Below are 24,889 nucleotides of genomic sequence, written 5' to 3'. Positions count from 1 at the left end.
ATCGAAGTCAAAGAGGAAACACGAGAGCTAAGTGGGACTTGTCCCCATACCGCCACTTCCACTATCTGTAGCCAGAGAAGTTGCGAGGGTGTCAACATTCCACTCAGTCCTGCCCCGATCTACAGAGGAGCTGATTCCACATTTGGTCCTGTTGTACAACAAGTTCCTTTGGTCATTGTCAATACTGCAGCAAATCAAGGCCTTTAGGGAGGCCTTGTTGCACATCTTTGGCACTCTTCTGGTTCCCAGGCCCCAAGGATCCACAGGGGCCTCCAATTTTCTTACAGCCAGGATACCTGTCCTCTGCACCATCTCTGCATCTTGCACCCACTTCAGGTTCTGCATTGGCTTTGGTGCCAACTTGTACTCTGAGGCCAAAATCTGCACCATTTGCTATGACTCCGAAGCTGTGACTCTGATGCCAGCCCCATTGACACTGGAGGATGGCCCTCTAATGATGCTGGTGTCTAATTGTAAGCCAAACTCATCTCGACCTCAACTGAGTATTGTATTTCAAATTCACTTTGACGCATCTGATGCCCGTACATTTAGATTCAGATAGAAGACTGCCTCTTCCCAGAGCTGCCCTCGGGTGCTCCACCAGATTTTTGGCTCAAACTCCGATCAGAGTCAGGTAGTTCTTGGACATGACAATCGAGATAAGGGGGGTGGTGACCTGGTCCATCATTGTGATGACCTTCTCTACATGGAAATACAGGAGTGTAGTGGGCTGGGTACTTACTCTGATAATCGGTTGATTTTCTCCATTGACCACTAACAAAAGAAAGTGCTTCCTTTGCTCTTTTGATTAAACTTGCAGCTGAGGTTTTAGACCTACAACTCCCTTCTGTGGAAATAAAAACTAATATACTGACAGAGGTGTTGCAGCCTGGGCAGGCTTTCTCTGAGCCGTTGCTACCATTCAACAACTTGCAGGCTTTCCTGGCTCAAACCTTTTGGATGGTCAAGATGCGGCTAAATACATCATTAGGTCTAGCCTTGGTACTACTGATTGCTTGGGTTGGGCAGTCGGCACCAGTGTGGTGCTCCATTGCCACACTCAGATGAGATCTGTGGGCACCTCAAATGAATATTCCTTTTGACAGGTCTTGCCTGTTTGGCTAGAAGGCTGATTTGGCACTGGAATGCTTTAAGGAGAGCAGGGTCATAGCACGTTTCTTGAGCCTTTTGGTGCCTTCCGGGCAGGTTCCCCAGCTACGTCAACCCTTTCAAGGATAGTCCAGGGGGCTGAAATACAGAAAACACCATGCTTCTCACCCCCGCAGCGGGCACCCCAGTTCTATTAGGGTCTGAGACAGGGTTCAGGCAGACAACCTGGAGTTCACCAGGGACAAGGATCACCCCGTCCCCAAACATAAGGCATCAGCCTTCAAGCCACTTTAGATTGCCCTTAGTGCGACATGACCACTCTGTAGGAGACAGGATCCAACACTTTCTACAAGGGTCACCTCTGAAAGATGAATCCTCCGTATTGTTCAATGAGGCTATACCCTTCATACCCTTCTGACCTGCTGCATCTTTCAACCACATCAAAGCGACTTTCGGAGGCCATTTTGTTGCAGGAAGTGCCGACTGTCTTGTCCAAAGCGGCCTTATATACCGGCCTCAGAAATAGGAACTGGTTGTTGCTCCCACTACTTTCTCCACCCTCTGAATGCATTCCTATGGAAGGGAAAATTATAGATGCTCACAGTGGTCCAGGTTCTGTCTGCCCTCTATCCAGGCGACTATTTTCATATACCCATCTTGCAGTCTTTTTGGCCTCACCATTGCCCCTCGGGTGTTCACGAAAGTGATGGCACTGGTCACGGCACACCTTCGGAGGTTTGGGATACCAGTTTTTGCCTACCTCAGCGAGTGGCTGTTGAAGGAGGGTTCGCCACAGTCAATTGCAGACCACCTCCAGACTGTGAAACTTCTGACAATGATGGGGTTCATGATCAACATGCCAAAGTCACACCTGGCTCCTTAACAAAGGCCCCTTATCATTGAGGCCATCTTAAATACATTTCAGTTTAGAGGCTTCCCTCCGTCCAAGTCCAGGGCATTCAGGCTATGATTCCGAAATGTAAGCCTCAGTCTTGCGTCTTGGTAAGAGTGGCTCTGAGGCTTCTTGGCCTCCTGCATTTTGCTGATTGACAAATGCCAGGTGGCATACATGGGCTGACTGTGTAGTGGATGCTAAAGTCTCAGTGGGCCCAGGACCAAGGGTAACCAGTTGGATTTCATCCAGGTTTCGGAGGAGAGTGCAAAAGATCTATAGTGGTGCCTGCTTGACTGCCATTGGACTACCGGCAGATCCCTCTCCCACGCAGAGCTGTGGTTGGTGGCAGATGCATTGCTGCTGGATAGGGGAAGTCGTCTGGGAGAGGTGCAGATCAGAGGACTTTAGTCTCTGGTGGACATCCAGTTCATTATCAGCTTGTTGGAGTTGCAAGCTATTCGCCAGGCACTGAAGCCCTTCTTACCATTACTCAATGGCAGACTAATGCAGGTCCTCGAGGACAAAACCACCACTATGTAGTACTGTAACAAGCAGAGTGATGTAGAGTTCTGTGCTCTGTGCCCAGAGGCTCTTCCTCTCTGAAGTTGGCTTGGATGTCAGGGCGTTTCCATGGTTTTGAACCACCTGGTGCAATGTTGGATGGATAAGCGTAGCCCCCAGCTCCTGGCAGGTCAAGAATGGCACTTGCACTCCAAGGTGGCACAGGGTGTCTTCCAACACTGAAGAGCACCCTGGATAGAACTTTTTGCCACTGCCAAGAATGTGCTGTGACAATGCTTCTATGAACTGGACTCTCCAAGGCAACTCTCTCTGGGAGACACATTCCGGCTACAGTACAGTGCAGTACCCCTAGATCTTCTGTTCGAGGTGTGAAGAAGATCACGCAGCAGCAGGGCAGAGTTCTGCACCTGGGTCTGCACAATCTGCACCTCCATGCTTGAAGATTGAGTTGTGGCGGTTAACTGCATTTGTTCCCCCTTCTGAGGTTGTGGATGTTATCCTTGCTTTACAGCATGCCTCTTCTAAGTCCATTTATACTAAGTGCTGGGACAAAAGTGTGACCTAGTGTGGTGTTCACAACAGACATGTTACAAACCAAACTGCCATATACCTTATTGTTTGTTTTGTCTTTGACACAACAAGGAATTGCAGTGTGCACCATTGATTGTTATTTGTAGGCCCTTTTGGCCTTCTTGCGTTTGCCAGACCAGCCGTACTTCTTTTAATAACCTGCTGTGATGAGGTTTCTAGTAGGTTTAACACTGTGTTCCTTGTCATAATTACATTAGCTCATTGTGCGAGTGAGCTTCAGTTTCTCTTGGTGTCGCTACCAAACACCACCTTTTCCCCAGACAACCTTGTTTTGAGGATCAAGGTGACCAGTTTGCCAAACGTTATCACTCTTCATCACATAGGCACTAAATCACCATCTCAATGTCCTTTGCTTCATCTCACCCCACAAAACAGGAGAAGAGATTCCACCACTGGAACCCACGAGAGCCTCGACTGCACCAAAGACCATCAGGTGGGCAGTCAGATTTTGTGGGGTCTTCTGGGTCCAGGAAACTAAGGCAGTATAGAAAAGGACTTTGTCAAGGTGGATAGTCCTTTGCATCAAGATGTGCTATGCTTTGGCCTTCGGACAGGCTGTGGGCTCATTCCACCAGGGCCACGGCTGCTATAGCTTTGTCTTCACAAGGAGTGTCTGTTTTCCACATTTGTCGACATGGGTATCCCTCCACATTTCCATGAAGCAGTACTGCATTGACGGCCAGGTCTGATGGGAAGGGCATTTTGTCCACTTGGTCTTGCAGGACTTTTTGTTCTGAGGCCATTCCACAGACACTAAGGAGTAATACTGCTTTTGTGTCTTTTCTAAAGGTGAGGAGTCTGCAGTTAGGATTATGCATCAGAAGAAAAAGTTACTTCTCTTTGGTGATGCTCTTTCTGGAGCATGTTCAAACTGACCACAATTTCCTCACTACCCTCTTGCCTCTCTGTACTGTGGAATAGTGTATTTTTCTATCCAACCCAGCCCACGCTAGAGATCTGCGCACTAGAATGCTGATTCGTTTTGGATTTCTGTGTCCAAGGACACGGACAGATTCAGGACAGAAACTGATCTCAGCACGCAAGGGTGACTCTTAAATGCAGCTATTTTCATCACTATTAGACGCAACAAAGTGAATGTGGAGCTGCAAAGTACCACCTACCAAGACACTGGAGCTCTACTCTGTAAAAGTTTTCATATCCAGTCTAGTGCATGGGAATATTCTAAAAGTGAGGATAGTGCATTTATATCCACCAGAAAGAGCATTATCGAAGGTAAGTCATTTGTTCTTCTTGTTGCACTTTTTATACTAGAGCATGCTCAAACAAAGGCCCACGGTACTTCCTCATCATGCATTCTACTCCCACTTAGCCAGAGCTCAGCAAGGCCTCTATCAGCTTCCTGATTTACCCTCAATCATTCAGATCGATAACACATATCAGGCTATGTCTTCCGCCAAATTGATGCTTATTCCTTTAACATGGGGATGGGTGTTTAAAAGCTCCTCTCACTTTGCAGTCGGAAATAGAACATTAAAATGAATTATTTGACAGTTTTGCTGGGCTACTGGGAATGTGACAGGAAAGGCTGTTGAATGTCATTTTCTTTGTTACATGTAACAAAATAAAAATACCTGTAAACATGCTGTACACAATCACCAGTTAGGAAAACCAAAATGAAGCACATATTTTTTGTAATTCTGAAATGTGATGGAAACAAGAGTAGGATCAAAACAAATCAAGACACTTTACTTGGTGATGGCCAAATGACAAGTATTCACTGAAAACAGATTTCCACACATTATCATTTGTGTGCAATATAATTTTATCCATAAAACTCTGCGTGTGCATGTGTGCTGTCCATTTCAGTGTAAAATGTGCAGTCTGTACACAGTGCCCTTCCACACGATGATTTAGATACATTACAAAATTGCCCACCTCGTACTTTAAAGCTAAGTGGGTTGTGAAAATGTGTTGTTCTAAAAATTGGGTTCTCGTTTTAAAATCCAAAAAGCTTGGGAAGCACTGCACAAAGGAATCTTTAGTCGTCCTTTGTAGCTTGGACTGAGCAGCAAATGTTTTCAAAGAGAAATGGTGCATGGTATGGACACAACAAATTGCATAACAGCAATACAGTTAAAATGTAGAGGATCTCCCAACAGAGTACTTGAAAAGTCAGATGCCAATTAAGGAACAAAAGTGCTTTGATAAGAATACGTCAAGAATATCCTAAGCAAAAGTTCGAACTTTGTTGTAAAACAGCTCAGAATCAGTATGAGAGTCACGTTCACTTCAAAAGGATAGTTCAGATTCGAAGCAGCATGTCTGAACCATTGTGTCGTACCCGCAGGTCCTAGCCCTCTGCTCGGGATATAAAATTTAAAAGGATAGAAGCCTTTGTTTTTCTTTTTTACAGCACTGCAAATCGACAGTACCATTTAGTAAAAAAAAAATAGGTTCTTGGCCCCCACCGACTGCAGGAGGTCAGGGTATCTCTACCCTACACTATACATTTTTTCATCCTTTTTTCAGGACAGGAGACTGATTCCCTAAGTCCTAAAATAGCTGCTGCAAAAATCTTTGTTGAGATTGTGGCAGCCAATCAAATCTTATCTTCTGATCTGTCTGGTCAGAAAGATCCCCTGCTATGTGAAATATACATACATTTTAACTTTAATTTCTCACAAGCTACTGAACAGGTCTTCACCTACTCCCAGATCAGGATCTAGCTTTCTTACCAATTTGGTGTTATTAAATTCTGCCGTTTTGTCTAATTTGCCAGTGAAAATTTGCATGGGGAAAACATGTTTTGGGACACCGCAACGCCCCATTTGTTTTAGTCCCCACTATACAAATCACCCTGAAACTCCTTGGGAAGAAGCTGAGGTGGATGAGACTTTTCCTGGAAAGTCTTGTAAAGATTCCTCAAATGGTGCTAAGGTTAGTAGAAAACTGAAAAATCAATATCCTAAGGAAACGTAATCCTAACGATAACTACACAGTGATGGCTGCCATCTACCGCTGGGCCAAGACTTAAGCTCATGTTTTTCTTTTAAGAAGTCTAGTCACAGGACCTGTTATGTCAGTTGGTAAAACACATGGGGAGGCTCATTGTAAAAGAGGACAGGAGTTGGTGGATGAAAACCATAAGCAATGCTAATGTTAGAAATGCCCTTCATGCAGCAATTGCTGGTGCAAGAGGTGTTAAGACGAGCATTCACCTGCACAGGAATGCCTGACTTGGAATCCTTGGGTTGGGCTTGAGGTGCAGCACCACCTCCTGAACCTGTTAGTGCTGAGCATATCCCCCCCCCCCAATCCTCCGTGGACTGGATGCTTGAAAACTCCAAATCCATGGGTGCCATACAGTTCCAATTCAGTGTTTAACAAACAGCAGACTAGAGGAGGAGCCAGGCCAGCGTGTCCACGTCAGAAGTTCCGTGCCAACAGTACCAGCAGCCCTTTCAGGACCCCAGCAGCCTAAGACCTTCAAGAGAGGGAACAGTAGGGTAAATGGGCGTGGAAAAGGCGGAGGTGTCTCCACATGGGGCCACATTGCTGTAAAACAATGAGTCCCCCTCTCTTTCCCCGCGCACATCACACCTGTTTGGGGAATTCAAACAAAGGACCCCATAGAAGCAGTGCCAGTACACCAACACGGAGGATGGGTATGTGCCCCAAAAAGGGCGGCTCCCTCAGGCCAATCCTTGACCTCTGACCACTGATAGATTCATCCTCTTCGAACACTTTTAACAGGGTCACCTTGCAAGACATCATCCCGCTGCTACGGCAAGGTGACTCCTTATCAACCGTGCACCGTATCAAGGTCCTGCCCTCCGGAGTCACTGTGGCTCCAAAGGTCTTTACCGAAGTGTCTAGTAATAGTGGGATTGCACCTGTGCAAAAACACCATATAGGGGTTCCCTTACTTCAACAGTTGGCTGATCAAGAGCTCAGCAAGTGGCAGTGCCCAGCACACACTCAAAAGGCAATGTCCATACTCCACAGACTGAGCTTCACCATCACTGTAAAAAAGTTGCATCTTAAGCCGCAACAGATTTAGCCCCTCCTCAGTTCCGTTCTAAATGCGGTAACAGGCCAAGCGTACCCCGACAAACAGAGGGTGATAGCATTCATTCATCTGTTGCCTCTTTTTCAGAAACACTATTCCATCACTTTATTGTAGGAGGCTGGACTGGCTTGTAGTGAGTACCAAGGGGTACTTGCACCTTGCACCAGGCCCAGTTATCCCTTATTAGTGTATAGGGTGTCTAGCAGCTTAGGCTGATAGATAATGGTAGCTTAGCAGAGCAGCTTAGGCTGAACTAGGAGACGTGTGAAGCTACTACAGTACCACCTAGTGTCATATGCACAATATCATAAGAAAACACAATACACAGTTATACTAAAAATAAAGGTACTTTATTTTTATGACAATATGCCAAAGTATCTTAGAGTGTACCCTCAGTGAGAGGATAGGAAATATACACAAGATATATATACACAATAGCAAAAATATGCAGTATAGTCTTAGAAAACAGTGCAAACAATGTATAGTTACAATAGGATGCAATGGGGAAACATAGGGATAGGGGCAACACAAACCATATACTCCAAAAGTGGAATGCGAACCACGAATGGACCCCAAACCTATGTGACCTTGTAGAGGGTCGCTGGGACTATTAGAAAATAGTGAGAGTTAGAAAAATAACCCTCCCCAAGACCCTGAAAAGTGAGTGCAAAGTGCACTAAAGTTCCCCTAAGGACAAAGAAGTCGTGTTAGAGGAATAATGCAGGAAAGACACAAACCAGCAATGCAACAACTGTGGATTTCCAATCTAGGGTACCTGTGGAACAAGGGGACCAAGTCCAAAAGTCACAAGCAAGTCGGAGATGGGCAAATGCCCAGGAAATGCCAGCTGCGGGTGCAAAGAAGCTTCTACTGGACAGAAGAAGCTGAGGTTTCTGCAGGAACGAAAAGGGCTAGAGACTTCCCCTTTGGTGGACGTATCCCTCTCGCCGTGGAGAGTCGTGCAGAAGTGTTTTCCCGCCGAAAGGACGGCAACAAGCCTTGCTAGTCGCAAATCGTGCGTTTGGCGTTTTTGGACGCTGCTGGGGCCCAGGAGGGACCAGGAGGTCGCAAATTGGACCTGAAGAGAGAGGGGACGTCGAGCAAGACAAAGAGCCCTCACTGAAGCAGGTAGCACCCGGAGAAGTGCCAGAAACAGGCACTACGAGGATGCGTGAAACGGTGCTCGCCGAAGTTGCACAAAGGAGTCCCACGACGCCGGAGACCAACTTAGAAAGTCGTGCAATGCAGGTTAGAGTGCCGTGGACCCAGGCTTGGCTGTGCACAAAGGATTTCCGCCGGAAGTGCACAGGGGCCGGAGTAGCTGCAAAGTCGCGGTTCCCAGCGAGGTGAGGCAAGGACTTACCTCCACCAAACTTGGACTGAAGAGTCACTGGACTGTGGGGGTCACTTGGACAGAGTTGCTGGATTCGAGGGACCTCGCTCGTCGTGCTGAGAGGAGACCCAAGGGACCGGTAATGCAGCTTTTTGGTGCCTGCGGTTGCAGGGGGAAGATTCCGTCGACCCACGGGAGATTTCTTCGGAGCTTCTGGTGCAGAGAGGAGGCAGACTACCCCTACAGCATGCACAAGCAGGAAAACAGTCGAGAAGGCGGCAGGATCAGCGTTACAGAGTTGCAGTAGTCGTCTTTGCTACTATGTTGCAGGTTTGCAGGCTTCCAGCGCGGTCAGCAGTCGATTCCTTATCAGAAGGTGAAGAGAGAGATGCAGAGGAACTCGGCTGAGCTCATGCATTCGTTATCTGAAGTTTCCCCAGAGACAGAGACCCTAAATAGCCAGAAAAGAGGGTTTGGCTACCTAGGAGAGAGGATAGGCTAGCAACACCTGAAGGAGCCTATCACAAGGAGTCTCTGACGTCACCTGGTGGCACTGGCCACTCAGAGCAGTCCAGTGTGCCAGCAGCACCTCTGTTTCCAAGATGGCAGAGGTCTGGAGCACACTGGAGGAGCTCTGGACACCTCCCAGGGGAGGTGCAGGTCAGGGGAGTGGTCACTCCCCTTTCCTTTGTCCAGTTTCGCGCCAGAGCAGGGCTAAGGGGTCCCCTGAACCGGTGTAGACTGGCTTATGCAGAATTGGGCACATCTGTGCCCAACAAAGCATTTCCAGAGGCTGGGGGAGGCTACTCCTCCCCTGCCTTCACACCATTTTCCAAAGGGAGAGGGTGTAACACCCTCTCTCAGAGGAAGTTCTTTGTTCTGCCATCCTGGGCCAGGCCTGGCTGGACCCCAGGAGGGCAGATGCCTGTCTGAGGGGTTGGCAGCAGCAGCAGCTGCAGTGAAACCCCAGGAAGGGCAGTTTGGCAGTACCAGGGTCTGTGCTACAGACCACTGGGATCATGGGATTGTGCCAACTATGCCAGGATGGCATAGAGGGGGCAATTCCATGATCATAGACATGTTACATGGCCATATTCGGAGTTACCATTGTGAAGCTACATATAGATAGTGACCTATATGTAGTGCACGCGTGTAATGGTGTCCCCGCACTCACAAAGTTCAGGGAATTGGCTCTGAACAATGTGGGGGCACCTTGGCTAGTGCCAGGGTGCCCTCACACTAAGTAACTTTGCACCTAACCTTTACCAGGTAAAGGTTAGACATATAGGTGACTTATAAGTTACTTAAGTGCAGTGTAAAATGGCTGTGAACTAACGTGGACGTTATTTCACTCAGGCTGCAGTGGCAGGCCTGTGTAAGAATTGTCAGAGCTCCCTATGGGTGGCAAAAGAAATGCTGCAGCCCATAGGGATCTCCTGGAACCCCAATACCCTGGGTACCTCAGTACCATATACTAGGGAATTATAAGGGTGTTCCAGTAAGCCAATGTAAATTGGTAAAAATGGTCACTAGCCTGTTAGTGACAATTTGGAAATAAATGAGAGAGCATAACCACTGAGGTTCTGATTAGCAGAGCCTCAGTGAGACAGTTAATCACTACACAGGTAACACATTCAGGCACACTTATGAGCACTGGGGCCCTGGGTTACCAGGGTCCCAGTGACACATACAACTAAAACAACATATATACAGTGAAAAATGGGGGTAACATGCCAGGCAAGATGGTACTTTCCTACATTTATAAACTGTAATTTAACTGTTGGGAATGATGGTATCATGCATAGCGATTGTACCACGTACCCATCACAAGACTGCCTCTCACGGAGGTGACCACAAGGGGAAAGGCTTTGGGAGGATCTAGTTTTAGGAACAAGCAGGACCCAGCACTCTTTGCCTTGATGTAACAGCAGCACCCTGTTGCTTGGCAGGCCCTTTCTAGACCATCACCAACAAGGCATCTGTCATAGGGAAAGGTGGAGAGCTCGTCTCCACGAGACCACTGTCAAAGACCCCTTGACCCCTCAGCACCAGGGCCGTCATGAACTGCCTGATGCTTCTGCACACCAGGCAAGGCCTGGAAGCATATGGACTCCTCAGCACCAGGGCTGCTACATAAATTACCTGGGCTTGTATTACTGAAGGGTTGCACTTGCCCTGTTTGCACCGCGATGCACCTTTAAGTAGGTGCTCTTGGTGCAAACAGGGAAAGTGAGCCCTATTATTAAAAATGTGCTGCCCTCACTCGCATTCAAGAGAAAAACGGAACAGCTGTTTAAAAGTTGCTCGGTGTATCTCTGTGCAGGTAGAAGCCGCCTGCACTTCCAAAATGGTTTGCAGATCCCCTTACAACCGCCTGTAAGGGGATGTCTTGGGGGTCCATGAGACCTCCTTTCATCCCTCAAGAGGGCTGCTTTCAGGGGGCTCCCTGACAGTGTCCCACCTTTTTGTGGTGCACGGTCAGTGCCCCTCCTAAGGTCATGTCTGCCGCTGTGCCCAAGTCAGTAATATGGCACAGGTGCAGGAGCTGTTATTCCCTCATTTGTATGGGGCCACGCCCCGATGCAGATGAGGGAACGCCTTCTCTTGATAGCGCTACCACTACATGTGCGCCACCACTATCTGTATTACAGAAGGGGCTGTACAAGCGTCTGCGGCCCGCAGAACGGGTGCAAATGCCCTTTGCCCCAGGGCACTTTCTGTAACATGCCCCCAGGTGCTTCTAGCCATTGACAAAGCTCTGAAGGCATTTATCACATTTATTGATGGGACTATTGAAAGCAAGTAATATGACAGGCATGCTTTACATTCCTACGCAGTGAAGCACCCACTCCCCCCAACCCTCCGCAGTAGCTCAGGAGATGTGGCAAACCACAACATCCACCTGCTGGCAGAGCGTGTGCCCACAGGGCGCTGTGTGATTTTTATGTTTTTTGAAGGTCCTTCAGGGATTCCAGGACCACACAAGCCACGCGGCCTCTGCAGTGCAGGCTGTTTTTTTCTTTATTTTTAATGAAAAGGGAAGGCCAAGAAATGCTCTCAGCTGTCCGGGCATTCACCCTCATTACATAACGGACAGGAGTATTAGTTTACTGTCGTTTCATTTGGTTGAATGATGCCTAAAGATGGGGAGGAAAGCAGCAATCTCTGCAGGGTCGTGACCTTGTACGGTGGATATTTAAAAAAACGCACACACTGAAAGTTTTCTTGGAAGACACAAGCTGTGTTTTGCATTTTGAGATGTCTTGTGCTGTGCACATCTGGTTGCATAAACCTCGGTGTTACCCTGTGCCCTGCCACTGATGACGAGGTATCCCATAGAGCATCCTTTGAGTCGAGCACTCGCTGCTGAGCTCTGTTTGTAACCTGCCCGTGACGTATTTCAGTTTCATTCGAGCTCTTTCTTTCCTTGGACCTTTCAATTTACAAATTGAAGGCCGTTGAGTTATGTTTGGAGCGAAGGAAAATGGCATCGCAATGCGGTAGCAAAAGCTGCAATGAAACATCTGCTTAATCCATTCTAGATATCCCCAGTAGCTGTTACCATTTCCACCTTATGCTCCCATTTTCGCTTGATCAGTCATCCACTTTAGAAGCTGCATTGAAACATTCTTCCTGTGGTGCTCTCCTCGGTTGGTGTGTTAGTATGATGTAGCTAGATGTACACCATGTGACGTCCTGTCACGGTTATTTCTATAAATAGAGAATGGTATCATAGGTAAGTAAAGTGTTTGGTGCACAAAATGCAATGAAGAATTTTAACATCAAAGTGTCTGAATCTCTTTTGCTTACCTTTGTGTCTTCATTACTAGTTCTAGTCACAGTCTTCTGCACATTCTGGTCGCTTTGAGACGCATCCTAGGCTGAAGTCGGCAAGTGCCCTATAAGTTTGTGAACAGTTCGCAAACTTAGCTCCACTCGCTTCTCGTCCTGATGAAGGTTGTACCTTTCCTCCTGTAAGGAGTAGGAGGCAAGAGGGAGGGAGCATATCTGTGTTGGTGAGGATTTTCTGGAAGGTTTTCCCACATGGGTCGAAATATTTTCACCAGGGAGGGAAAAAACAACTGAAGTTACGCTGTTGATTTTTCTCATGCAAAAATGTTATAGTTTGCAAATTGAATCCGCTGACGTCTTTCAAGAGTATATACAGAAACTTGGGAACATCACAAGATTAGAGGTATGACTTGGACATTTTTGGTGGAAACAAATACAAGAATTACAGGTCCAGGCAAGTTCTGAAGTTTTTTCTGAGAATCGGGTCCTTCTTTTTCAATGAGGCTGTCTCTCATATTGATGTTCTCTGTTCCTGTGAGTAGCCCTACCTTGTGCTTGCAGGGAATTACATAATGATTGGTCTCTCTCTCTCATAGGTACGACTTCTACCTCATCAGTCAGGTTGCTCGGCAAGGAACAGTTAATCCAACATACTACAATGTAGTCTATGATGACAACGGACTGAAACCTGACCACATGCAGAGACTCACCTACAAGATGTGCCATCTGTACTATAACTGGCCAGTGAGTACCTTGTATGTTTATAACTAACTTCCTCTTGCCTCATCCTGGCCTTGTGTGATGCGCTGATATTTCTCCTGCCCTAAATCGAGGGCCACTGGAATTACGCAGAAAGTTGCCTAAATTACTCAGAAACAAAGGGCAAAGTATGCAAAGCAATGCATACATTTATATGCAGAATTACTTCACTATTTTGTTATTTTTGAGTGTGTTAACACTGTGCGGGAAATGTTCCGCCTCATTATTATCAGTGTAAGACCATAACAAAGCAGGACAACGGGCCCGCCACTGCGCAGCAACAAGTGTTTTAGTAACATTTGAGATAGGAACAAACATTTTTTTCTTAAAAGCTGCAGATTATACAGAATGCGGTGGTTTATGTGGCAGCTGTGGCAAATCCATAACTGTGCCGAAAATGCGGTGGTCGGAAAATCGCATAAATGTAGTCTCCTGTCTATATTCTTAGTTTCCTGTCCTGTCCTTCTCCCATTTTGAGCGGCTTTTTAATTACTTTGGATCTGCATAACTAGCTGCAAGAATTTTAAAACATCATTAACATAAAGGGCTTGGAAAACAAAAGCATGAATTAGGACATTTTTACATTTGCAATAAACAGGCATCATAATTAAGGGAGTCAGAAGGTCTGTTAACCAGGTGCCTGCTCCATAGTATATTCTGGTGCATTATTTATAGAAACTGACAGCAGAAAATGGGCACCAGGTGATTTTAGGCTATTTCCGATCTTTTCTTGCAACTGGTGGCAATATTTAGTTACCACATAACCTTGGGGTGTGCACGTTTTTTGAACATTTAAGTTCTCCATGGTAACTTTTTTGCAAATTGACAAAGATGTCTCACTTGGTGTGGCAAAAATATGTTTTTAGATCATTTCGTGTCCTCTGGTATCTCTTAAATAAATGTGGACCAACTCGTCCTTCTAATCCCACACTGATGACGCCACACTCCGCTCTGACATTGAAGAAGGCTCACGCTGGAGGGTGTTGCGTTCTTCACTTGGCCCCTCTTTGAAAATAAAAGAAAAGGTTGACTATCCTGACAGTCCTGAGTCCCTCATTCTGCTTTTAATTCCATCGTAAAAACGAATTATTTGCATATTGAACTATGAATATTATGCATGGGATCTTCTGCGTGGCATGGCACACTATTTCTGATAATGTAAGTAACTTTAATTTTAATCAGCTAATGAAGATGTGAGATTGTTCTGATTTTTCCCTCAGGTGTCCCTGGTTACCTAGTTTGCCAACAATGCAGACATTCTTTTCTTTGGCAGCCATATGTTATCGATAAAGAGAAGTATGTTGGGCCTATTTTATTCTACTAGCAGCAGAACGTGTTGGTAATGATGTGTCACAACTTCACAGCTGAGTCAGCAATAACCGATTGACCACGGTATGCGAATCTCTCTTTGGAGCACAGTATTTAAGCCCTGCAGCACAATGAGTCGGACTACAGATTGTGCCAAAACCAAGACTTTTCTTGCAGCTGTCTCTGCAGATGTGAAGTAGCATTGGGTGTCTAAGGGCACACGCATTCCCTTCCATGCAGTACAGTATGCTTACAGAAATAGCTGGTAAAAGCACTATATAATACGTTGTTGATAGTTTACTTTCAGCCTCACCCATTCCTTGTGTGGAAACACTACCACCTAGTGGATATTATCATAAAGTGACTAAGCAAAAGGATGGACGCATCTGGAGTATGGATATGTTGTACCTGGCTTTTTGACAGGGTCATCCCCAAACTTTTTGCCTCCTTCCTCCTATTTTTTCTGACCTGTTGTTGTTGGCTTTTTACCTCTGGGCACTTTACCACTGCTAACCAGTGCTAAAGTGCATATGCTCTCTGTGTAAATTGTACTATTGATTGGTTTATCCATGATTGGCTATTTAATGTACTTGTAAGTCCCTAGTAGAGTGTACTACATGTGCCTAGGGCATGTAGATTAAATGTTACTAGTGGGCCTGCAGCACTGGTTGTGCCACCCACTTCAGTAGCCCCTTAACCTTGTCTCAGGCCTGCCATTGCAAGGCCTGTGTGTGCAGTTTCACTGCCACTTCGACTTGGCATTTAAAAGTACTTGCCAAGCCTAGAACTCCCCTTTTTCTACATATAAGTCACCCCTAATGTGTGCCCTAGGTAACCCCTAGAGCAGGGTGCTGTGTGGGTAAAAGGCAGGACATGTACCTGTGTAGTTATATGTCCTGGTAGTGTAAAACTCCTAAATTCGTTTTACACTACTGTGAGGCCTGCTCCCTTCATAGCAGGAAGGTCATATTTAGTATGGCCAGAATGGTAATACAAAATCCTGCTGACTGGTGAAGTCGGATTTAATATTACTATTCTAGAAATGCCACTTTTAGAAAGTGAGCATTTCTTTGCATTTAAATCTTTCTGTGCCCTTCAATCCACGTCTGGCTAGGTTTAGTTGACAGCTCCTTGTGCATTCACTGAGACACACCCCAAACACAGGGTACCCAGCCTCACTTGCATACATCTGCATTTTGAATGGGTCTTCCTGGGCTGGGAGGGTGGAGGGCCTGCCCTCACACAAAGGACTGCCACACCCCCTACTGGGACTCTGGCAGACAGGATTGAACTGAAAGGGGGCTTGGTGCATTTCTTAGACACTCTTTGAAGTCACTCCCACTTCAAAGGCACAACTTAGTATAAAACAGGGCCTCTGCCCTACCTCATCAGACACTTGCTGGAGAAGAAACCTGAACCAGAAACTACATCCTACCAAGAAGAACTGCCTGGCTGCTCAAAGGACTCACCTGTCTGCTTTTCTACAAAGGACTGCTGCCTTGCTGTTGGCCTGCTGCCTTGCTGAACTCTTGTCTGGCGGTAAGAGTGCTCTCCAAGGGCTTGGATAGAGCTTGCCTCGTGTTCCCTGAAGTCTCAGGGCCAAAAAGACTTCTCTCTTTCGCTTGGACGCTTCGTGCGCTGAAATTTTCGACGCACAGCTTGTTCCGCGGCGAGAAAAACGCTGCACACCGACGCTGATCGACGCGACGCCTTCGGGACGACCGGAACTTCGACGCGCGGCCTCGCAAGGACAACGCCGCCTGACTTCCAAGGAGAAATCGACGCGACGCCTGCCGTGAGAGCGAAATTTCAACGCACAGCCCCGCAGAACGACGCGCAGCCGGAAAACAAGCAGGAGAATCCACGCACAGACCCGGGACATCTGGTAATCCCCGCGAACCATAGAAGGAGACAGTCCGCATGCCGGAAAACGACGCACGTCTTCCCCCGAGTGAAAAATAACGACGCAAGTCCGTGTGTGAAGGGGCGCAACCGACGCACACACCATTTTTCCTCCCGCAGAACGACGAACGTCTCCCCGCGTGAAAAATAACGACGCAAGTCCGTGTGTGAAGGGGCGTAACCGACACACACACCATTTTTCCACGCATCTCCTTTTCTGCGGCCCTCTGCGGAGATTTTCCACCAGAGACCAGGTACTTTGTGCTTGAAAGAGACTTTGTTTGCTTTTTAAAGACTTAAGACACTTTATATCACTTTTTAGTGACATCTTTACAAATTCATATTGCATCTTTGATCGTTTTGACCTGCAAATACCCAGATAAATATTATATATTTTTTCTAAACACTGTGTGGTGTGTTTTTGGGGTGTTATGTTATGGTGTTGTATGATTTATTGCACAAATGCTTTACACATTGCCTTCTAAGTTAAGCCTGACTGCTCGTGCCAAGCTACCAGAGAGTGGGCACAGGATAATCTTGGATTGTGTGTGACTTACCCTGACTAGAGTGAGGGCTTTTGCTTGGTCAGAGGGTAACCTGACTGCCAACCAAAAACCCCATTTCTAACATTGGTGATCAGCGGTGAGGATAGGACTTGTGTTTGTGCAGTGACATACAGTAGCTAAATATTTCACTACCTACCCACAGTTGAAGGTCAACTTGATTTTTCATCTTTTTAGCTTTTGGTTCTCTGATGTCCTCCTGGATATACTATTGATATTTTGGACTTTGGATTTTGTTTTTTGCCGGTAAGACCTTATCAGCAATGAGATTGCTTATCTACTCACTCTTTGTGCCTACTGACCACCTCACTAAGGCTGACCTAAGGAGGCTTTGCAGAAAATGGGGCCTTCCTGTATCAAGGAGATCTACTAAGATGGAAATGCTAAATGCCTACATAGTCTGGGGGGAAGAAAGATGGGCAGAGAGAGAGGCAGAAAAAAACCAAATGACTAAGTACCCCTCAGATGAGGAGGGGGACTGCTCAAATGAGGAGGAAGACTACTCAGATGAGGAAAGAGAACCAGTGAGAGATGAATGGCTCCTAGCTCAAGAGCGGTGGATGGAAGAGCTAGATGAGCAGCTTGAAAGGGCTGAGGCAGCAAGACTCTTAGCCCTAATAGAAGAAAGGACTGCAGCTCAAGAGCTGAGCTGTGAAGAGCTGAAACTGGAGGCTGGAAGGGCTGAGTCCAGTTCAGATGGTGGCAGCAAAAATCTTGCATCCAGTACTGCTGAAGAAGGGCACAAGCCCAGAGATGTGGTGCCCAACTTGAAGAAGGGAGTTGACACACCCCAGGTGGTTCAAGGGTATGAGGTAGTTCCCGTTATGCACAGGGTCCCTGAGAAGGATTGGGGAACTGGCACAGGGAGTCATATTCCTACTGGGGGGAGGGACACTTTACTGACTCTAGCAGAGAGTGACAGAGAAAAGGGTTCCCCCCAGGTGGACGTCCTGGATATAGAGTGTAGAGACATCCCAGAAGAGTATGGGTTGAGTGTCAGGGACAGGCAGATACTGTCTCACCAGTCTCAGGAGGGTGATGTAGAGTGCTTTTCCAAGGCTGAGTTACTGGGTGGTTGGGTGAAGGGTACTGTGGTTAATACATGTGAAGGGCAGAGTGATGTAATTGCTGGAGAGCATATGTCTGGTCCTTATTTTCCAGAGCTACGCCAACACCAGGTGGAGTGTGAGTTCTCTGACCTCAGGGAACTTACAATGGAGGCAGACTTCTGGGTGAGTACCAGAGAGTCTGAAGAGGCATTTGGGGGTGCTCCTGAAGGGAGTGGTCTAGGTGGTTCCCAACCAAGTGAGGTGGGAGAGGATTGTAGTGTCCCAGGTAGGTCCCAGGTCCTAGAGGGTTCCATGAGGGAACACCAGGAGGGAAGCCTAGCCTGTACCGTAGGGCCACCTTTTGAGGGAAGTCCCGCAGTGTCAGAAGAACTTGGGGGGTGACTGTAGCCAGCATCCCAACAGTTCTGGTGTCTGGCAGTACCACTCCTAGTGAGGGGGTGCAGAAGTCCAGACATAGGGTTGAGAGGGGGTTGCAGACCCCAGTGGAGGACCTTGAGAGTCAGGGGTCAGCTCTGAGGGCAGAGCCCCCCAGGAATGACCCAGGTGAAACCGTTTCTGGTTTGGGGGAAAACCCAGACTCTGCCGGATGGGCAGAGGTCGGGAGACCTGCACCAACCATACTCTTGTGTGGCCCTTGGGGATGGTGTGTCCCTTGTGTGGGGTGAGAGTGCCCCCCAGGAAGTCCTGGCATGCCAGGCAAAGATTCAACCTCAGGGTGGTGACTCTGGGTTGGATAACCGGGTTCAGAGGTTAAACTCTGACCTGGTGGGGGGTAGGTGTGCCCCCCCCAGAAAGTCCTGGTATGCCAGGCAATGGTTCAACCTCAGGGTGGTAACTCTGGGTTGGCTAACCAGGTTCAGAGGTTAAACTCTGACCTGGAGGGGTGTAGGTGTGCCCCCCAGAAAGCCCTGGTGTGCCAGGCAACTGCCCAACCTCAGGGTGGTGACCCTGGGTTGGAGAACCAGGTTCAGAGGTTAAACTCTGACCCGGTGGGGAGTAGGTGTGCCCCCCAGAAAGTCCTGGCATGCAAGGCAATTGTTCAACCTCAGGGTGGTGACCCTGGGGTGGATGGCCAGGTTCAGAGGTTAAACTCTGACCTGGTGGAGGGTCAGTGTGCCCTCCAGGAAGTCCTGGCGTGCCAGGCAATTGTTCAACTTCAGGGTGGTGACTCTGAGTTGGATGGCCAAGTTCAGAGGTTAAACCCTGACCTGGCGGGGGGTAGACGTGCCCCCCAGAAAGTCCTGGTTTGCCAGGCAGTGATCCAGTCTGAGGGTACAGACCCTGAGCTGGAAGACCAGATTCAGGGTGTCCCCCCGGACCTGGAGGGAGGGGCTACTGATAACAGTGCCCCTACCATGTTGTCTTCTGAGGAGGCCACTCCCAGTTGGAGGGTGCTGGACCCCAGAAGGGAGGGCCGGGGGAGGGAAGCCTCACCCCGGGCCCTAGTCCAACCTGAAGGTACAGACCCCAGGTTGGAGGGCCAGTTGCAGGTTAACAGCCCTGCACTGGTGGAGGAATGGTACAGGGCGACTTCTATAAGCACCCTGACCATGTTGAACTCTGGGGGTACTGCTCCAGGAGGGAGGGTACAGAGCCCCAGAGGGGAGGACCAGGTTCAGGCTGTCATCCCTGACCTGCTGGAAGGGAGAGTGGTTAAAGGGTGCCCAGAACCTGGGGCTACCGCCCCCCCCCCCACTCTCCACAACCACAGTGGTGGGAGAGCTTTGAGAGGCCTGGGGCCTGGCTCTCATCCCTGGCAGCTGTCAGTAACCACTGTGGCTTGCTGTCCGGGTGGACAGAGTTATCCCTGGGGAGGGGACAAGTGTCACACCCCGAGGGTAAAGTGGGCAACACCACTGTGTTAGTCCTGGTGGTACTATCCTGCTCCTGAGATACATCTGTGAGCAAAGTAAGGTTAGGTGCTGCACAGATGGGATCAGCAGGTAAGGAGAAAGGTTCCCCATGGATGGGCTTAGTGGGCCCTGAGAGTATGGACAGAGGGATCCAATTGGAGTCAGGAAGGCGAAGAACTGGAGCATGCCCCTGCTTTTGTGGGCCTGGGCCCTTGTTCTGTCGCCTCAAACAGGGAAGTACATCAGGATAGTGATTGTTCTCCCCTGGCTTTAGGCTGGTAGGGGGTCATGTTGTACCTGGCTTTTTGACAGGGTCATCCCCAAACTTTTTGCCTCCTTCCTCCTATTTTTTCTGACCTGTTGTTGTTGGCTTTTTACCTCTGGGCACTTTACCACTGCTAACCAGTGCTAAAGTGCATATGCTCTCTGTGTAAATTGTACTATTGATTGGTTTATCCATGATTGGCTATTTAATTTACTTGTAAGTCCCTAGTAGAGTGTACTACATGTGCCTAGGGCATGTAGATTAAATGTTACTAGTGGGCCTGCAACACTGGTTGTGCCACCCACTTCCGTAGCCCCTTAACCTTGTCTCAGGCCTGCCATTGCAAGGCCTGTGTGTGCAGTTTCACTGCCACTTCGACTTGGCATTTAAAAGTACTTGCCAAGCCTAGAACTCCCCTTTTTCTACATATAAGTCACCCCTAATGTGTGCCCTAGGTAACCCCTAAAGCAGGGTGCTGTGTGGGTAAAAGGCAGGACATGTACCTGTGTAGTTATATGTCCTGGTAGTGTAAAACTCCTAAATTCGTTTTTACACTACTGTGAGGCCTGCTCCCTTCATAGGCTAACATTGGGGCTGCCCTCATACATTGTTGAAGTGGCAGCTGCTGATCTGAAAGGAGCAGGAAGGTCATATTTAGTATGGCCAGAATGGTAATACAAAATCCTGCTGACTGGTGAAGTCGGATTTAATATTACTATTCTAGAAATGCCACTTTTAGAAAGTGAGCATTTCTTTGCATTTAAATCTTTCTGTGCCCTTCAATCCACGTCTGGCTAGGTTTAGTTGACAACTCCTTGTGCATTCACTCAGACACACCCCAAACACAGGGTACTCAGCCTCACTTGCATACATCTTCATTTTGAATGGGTCTTCCTGGGCTGGGAGGGTGGAGGGCCTGCCCTCACACAAAGGACTGCCACACCCCCTACTGGGACTCTGACAGACAGGATTGAACTGAAAGGGGGCTTGGTGCATTTCTTAGACACTCTTTGAAGTCACCCCCACTTCAAAGGCACAACTTAGTATAAAACAGGGCCTCTGATACAAGGACGGGGTGTAATATGAGGAAATGTGGCGCTCAGGGTGCCAATCGACCAAAGTAAATACCGGGGAGCCCCACTAGGGAAACACCCAACCCTTAGAGGTCAAACAACCTCACAACTCAGAAAATGCACAATGAGGTGCCCCTAAAGTACACACAGAACAATGAAATATATAATTCACATACACATAGTTGCACAAATCAGTCCATAATGCAATCTGTAGGTCTTGGAGTCAACCAGTAAAGTAAATTGATCAGTCCAGAGTTTATTGAGAGTATGATTTCATATTGAATAGTCAGCAATCCAAAGAAATGTGTACTTCCAGCTTTCCAGCCAACACGTGTTTCGTCTTTGGGAATTAATAACATCCCTTACGACTTCTTCAGGGCTTACAAATCCAATACCACTTAAGCACTAGACAGTAGTGTCAGTTAATCCAAAAGCGATATGTTGCAATATGAAATTTCTCCGAATGGAAGTTCAAATACACCCAATGTTCCTGAAAATTAACTCCATTATCCAAATATCGGCGCCTCTGTGTCAGGACGCCCAGCGAGTGCTGATTTGTGCAACTATGTGTATGTGAATTATATATTTCATTGTTCTGTGTGTACTTTAGGGGCACCTCATTGTGCATTTTCTAAAACAGGGCCTCTGCCCTACCTCATCAGACACTTGCTGGAGAAGAAACCTGAACCAGAAACTACATCCTGCCAACAAGAACTGCCTGGCTGCTCAAAGGACTCACCTGTCTGCTTTTCTACAAAGGACTGCTGCCTTGCTGTTGGCCTGCTGCCTTGCTGAACTCTTGTCTGGCTGTAAGAGTGCTCTCCAAGGGCTTGGATAGAGCTTGCCTCCTGTTCCCTGAAGTCTCAGGACCAAAAAGACTTCTCTCTTTCGCTTGGACGCTTCGTGCGCAGAAATTTTCGACGCACAGCTTGTTCCGCGGCGAGAAAAACGCCGCACACCGACGCTGATTGACGCAACGCCTTCGGGACGACCGGAACTTCGACGCGCGGCCTCGCAAGGACAACGCCGCCCGACTTCCAAGGAGAAATCGACGCGACGCCTGCTGTGAGAGCAAAATTTCAGCGCACAGCCCCGCAGAATGACGCGCAGCCGGAAAACAAGCAGGAGAATCCACGCACAGACCCAGGACATCTGGTAATCCCCGCGAACCATAGAAGGAGACGGTCCGCGTGCCGGAAAACGACGCACATCTTCCCCCGAGTGAAAAATAACGACGCAAGTTCGTGTGTGAAGGGGCGCAACCGACGCACACACCATTTTTCCTCCCGCAGAACGACGCACGTCTCCCCGCGTGAAAAATAACGACGCAAGTCCGTGTGTGAAGGGGCGTAACCGACACACACACCATTTTTCCACGCATCTCCTCTTCTGCAGCCCTCTGCGGAGATTTTCCACCAGAGACCAGGTACTTTGTGCTTGAAAGAGACTTTGTTTGCTTTTTAAAGACTTAAGACACTTTGGTGGTCATTCTAACCCTGGCGGTAAAAACCGCCAGGGCGAATGACCGCAGTAGCACCGCCAACAGGCTGGCGGTGCACCGCTGGGCATTCTGACCGCGGCGGTTCAGCCGCGGCCAGAAACGGAAAGTCGGCGGTGTACCGCCGACTTCCCGCTGCCCTTGAGAATCCTCCATGGCGGCGGAGCGCGCTCCGCCGCCATGGGGATTCTGACACCCCCTACCGCCATCCTGTTCCCAACAGGATGGCGGTAGGGGGTGCCGCGGGGCCCCTGGGGGCCCCTGAAGTGCCCATGCCAATGGCATGGGCACTGCCGGGGCCCCATAAGAGGGCCCCAAAAAGAATTTCAGTGTCTGCCTAGCAGACACTGAAATTCGCGACGGGTGCTACTGCACCCGTCGCACTCCAGCAACTCCGCCGGCTCCATTCGGAGCCGGCTTCATCGTTGCTGGGTCTTTCCCGCTGTGCTGGCGGGCGGGCGGCCTTTTGGCGGTCGCCCACCAGCACAGCGGGAAAGCCAGAACGCCCGCCGCGGTTAGAATCACCGCCTTTATATCACTTTTTAGTGATATCTTTACAAATTCATATTGCATCTTTGATCGTTTTGACCTACAAATACCCAGATAAATATTATATATTTTTTCTAAACACTGTGGGGTGTATTTTTGGGGTATTATATTATGGTGTTGTATGATTTATTGCACAAATGCTTTACACATTGCCTTCTAAGTTAAGCCTGACTGCTCGTGCCAAGCTACCAGAGGGTGGGCACAGGATAATCTTGGATTGTGTGTGACTTACCCTGACTAGAGTGAGGGCTTTTGCTTGGTCAGAGGGTAACCTGACTGCCAACCAAAAACCCCATTTCTAACAGGATAGATGAGCCAAATGTTCCAGTTTGTCTTTTGTAGAGGAGCGATTCTTTGCTCAAGCAAGTTTTCTTGATCAACCAAGGGAACCAGTCTTGAGAATTTGTAATTCATCAGGCTAGCACAAGGTCTATGAAATTATTTGTGCTTCCATTGTGACCACCCATGTGGCACTTCCAAACTGTTTGATGTAAAGACTCCATTTTAAATGGGCGAGACTGCAATCTACCTTTGATTTTTGCAGAATTATCAACGTCTTTTTTGATGCAGATGTCATCGGTCCTTATCTTTTCAAGAACCTGTGAAAGTGTCAAGTCACTGAGACATAGACATCAACAAGTCATCTGATAGGACATCAGTCTAGAACAAGTGCCTTGTTAACTCTATTTCAAGGTGAAATAAGAACAATAGGCAAAATAATGGTCTGAATTGTATTATTTTTACCCTATTTGTTTAAAAGAATGCGTCTTAGACCAGCATATCGATGCTCATTGGTTATATAAGACATTCCTAAAGTGAAAAAGATACAGTATAAAAGGGCTGCCACTTGACCACTTGCCAGGAACGGTCCTTCGCCTCAGACTGCTGCACAAGATGTTGCCAGAGATGATATTGACTGCCTGAGAGGCTGCTGCATTACATTTTCTTCTAAAAGCTGATATGGAGCCTTAGTCAGGGAGAAGCTGGTAATGATGCACATGTCTTTGCCTTTCACAGGGAACACAACCTAGTAACCCAAAAGCATTGATACCACTTCAACAATGTTTTGGTGATGGTGCTATTGAGATTGACATCAAGCAGTGGTGCATTGAACTAAGCTCACTCAAGTCACCCGTGGGTGTAAAAACAAACCTTGTAGAGCTGAGCCACAGGCTCAGTTTACACAAAATGTTATGTTGAGACAAAGGCCTTAATAACCCCCTTTGCTTCAATTTTCTATGGATATATTCTTGTGCTCTTCACTCCTTTAAAGAGAGATGTGTTATAATCTCAAAACCTGTTTCCCCACCTCCTTTTCTTAGTTTTTTGGAATGCTCCTCTAGTGCGCTTTTAGAATGTTGTCGTGAGGCAGTTATTAGTAAAAAGATGCAAAGCTGTATGTCCTTGAACACAAAAAGAGGTTGTGGCCTTTGCATAGGTCCAGCTCCTGATACAAGGTGCAGACCCAGTCCTGGTCTCGAGGCCATTCCAAAACTGCTCAATTTAACAATCTGAGTCCTTCTGTAAGTCGACAGTCTAAGTCCAAGGGTGAGTACAAGCAAGTGACTGACTCCAGAGAGAAGGTACGAGGTCATCACATGTCAGTCACTCCCCTTCGTGGTCACTAGCCATGGAAACCATCCTCAGCTGGTCCTGATGTGCCTTGAATTTCATGGGACTTCATCAACCCCACAGCAGATCTAGGCAAGAAGGCCTGGGTGCATATGTGCTTATGGCTTCCTATGACATGCCTTTGGACTCAGAGAACTGCAGGGG

The 24,889-nt window shown here is 47.8% G+C and overlaps 1 protein-coding gene across 1 annotated transcript in view; it reads left to right on the top strand.

Annotated features, from left to right (window-relative positions):
* The window catches only part of PIWIL4 (piwi like RNA-mediated gene silencing 4), a 424,835-nt gene that overhangs the window by 381,036 nt on the left and 18,910 nt on the right, over positions 1 to 24,889 (top strand). The window contains exon 19 of the mRNA XM_069202421.1: positions 12,870 to 13,017. Coding sequence (XP_069058522.1) covers positions 12,870 to 13,017 — 148 coding nt within the window. The remainder of the gene's footprint in view (positions 1 to 12,869; positions 13,018 to 24,889) is intronic.

The sequence above is a fragment of the Pleurodeles waltl genome, chromosome 8, assembly GCF_031143425.1.
Source record: "Pleurodeles waltl isolate 20211129_DDA chromosome 8, aPleWal1.hap1.20221129, whole genome shotgun sequence".
NCBI lineage: Eukaryota > Metazoa > Chordata > Amphibia > Caudata > Salamandridae > Pleurodeles > Pleurodeles waltl.
This window is presented reverse-complemented; position numbering and strand designations above follow the sequence as displayed.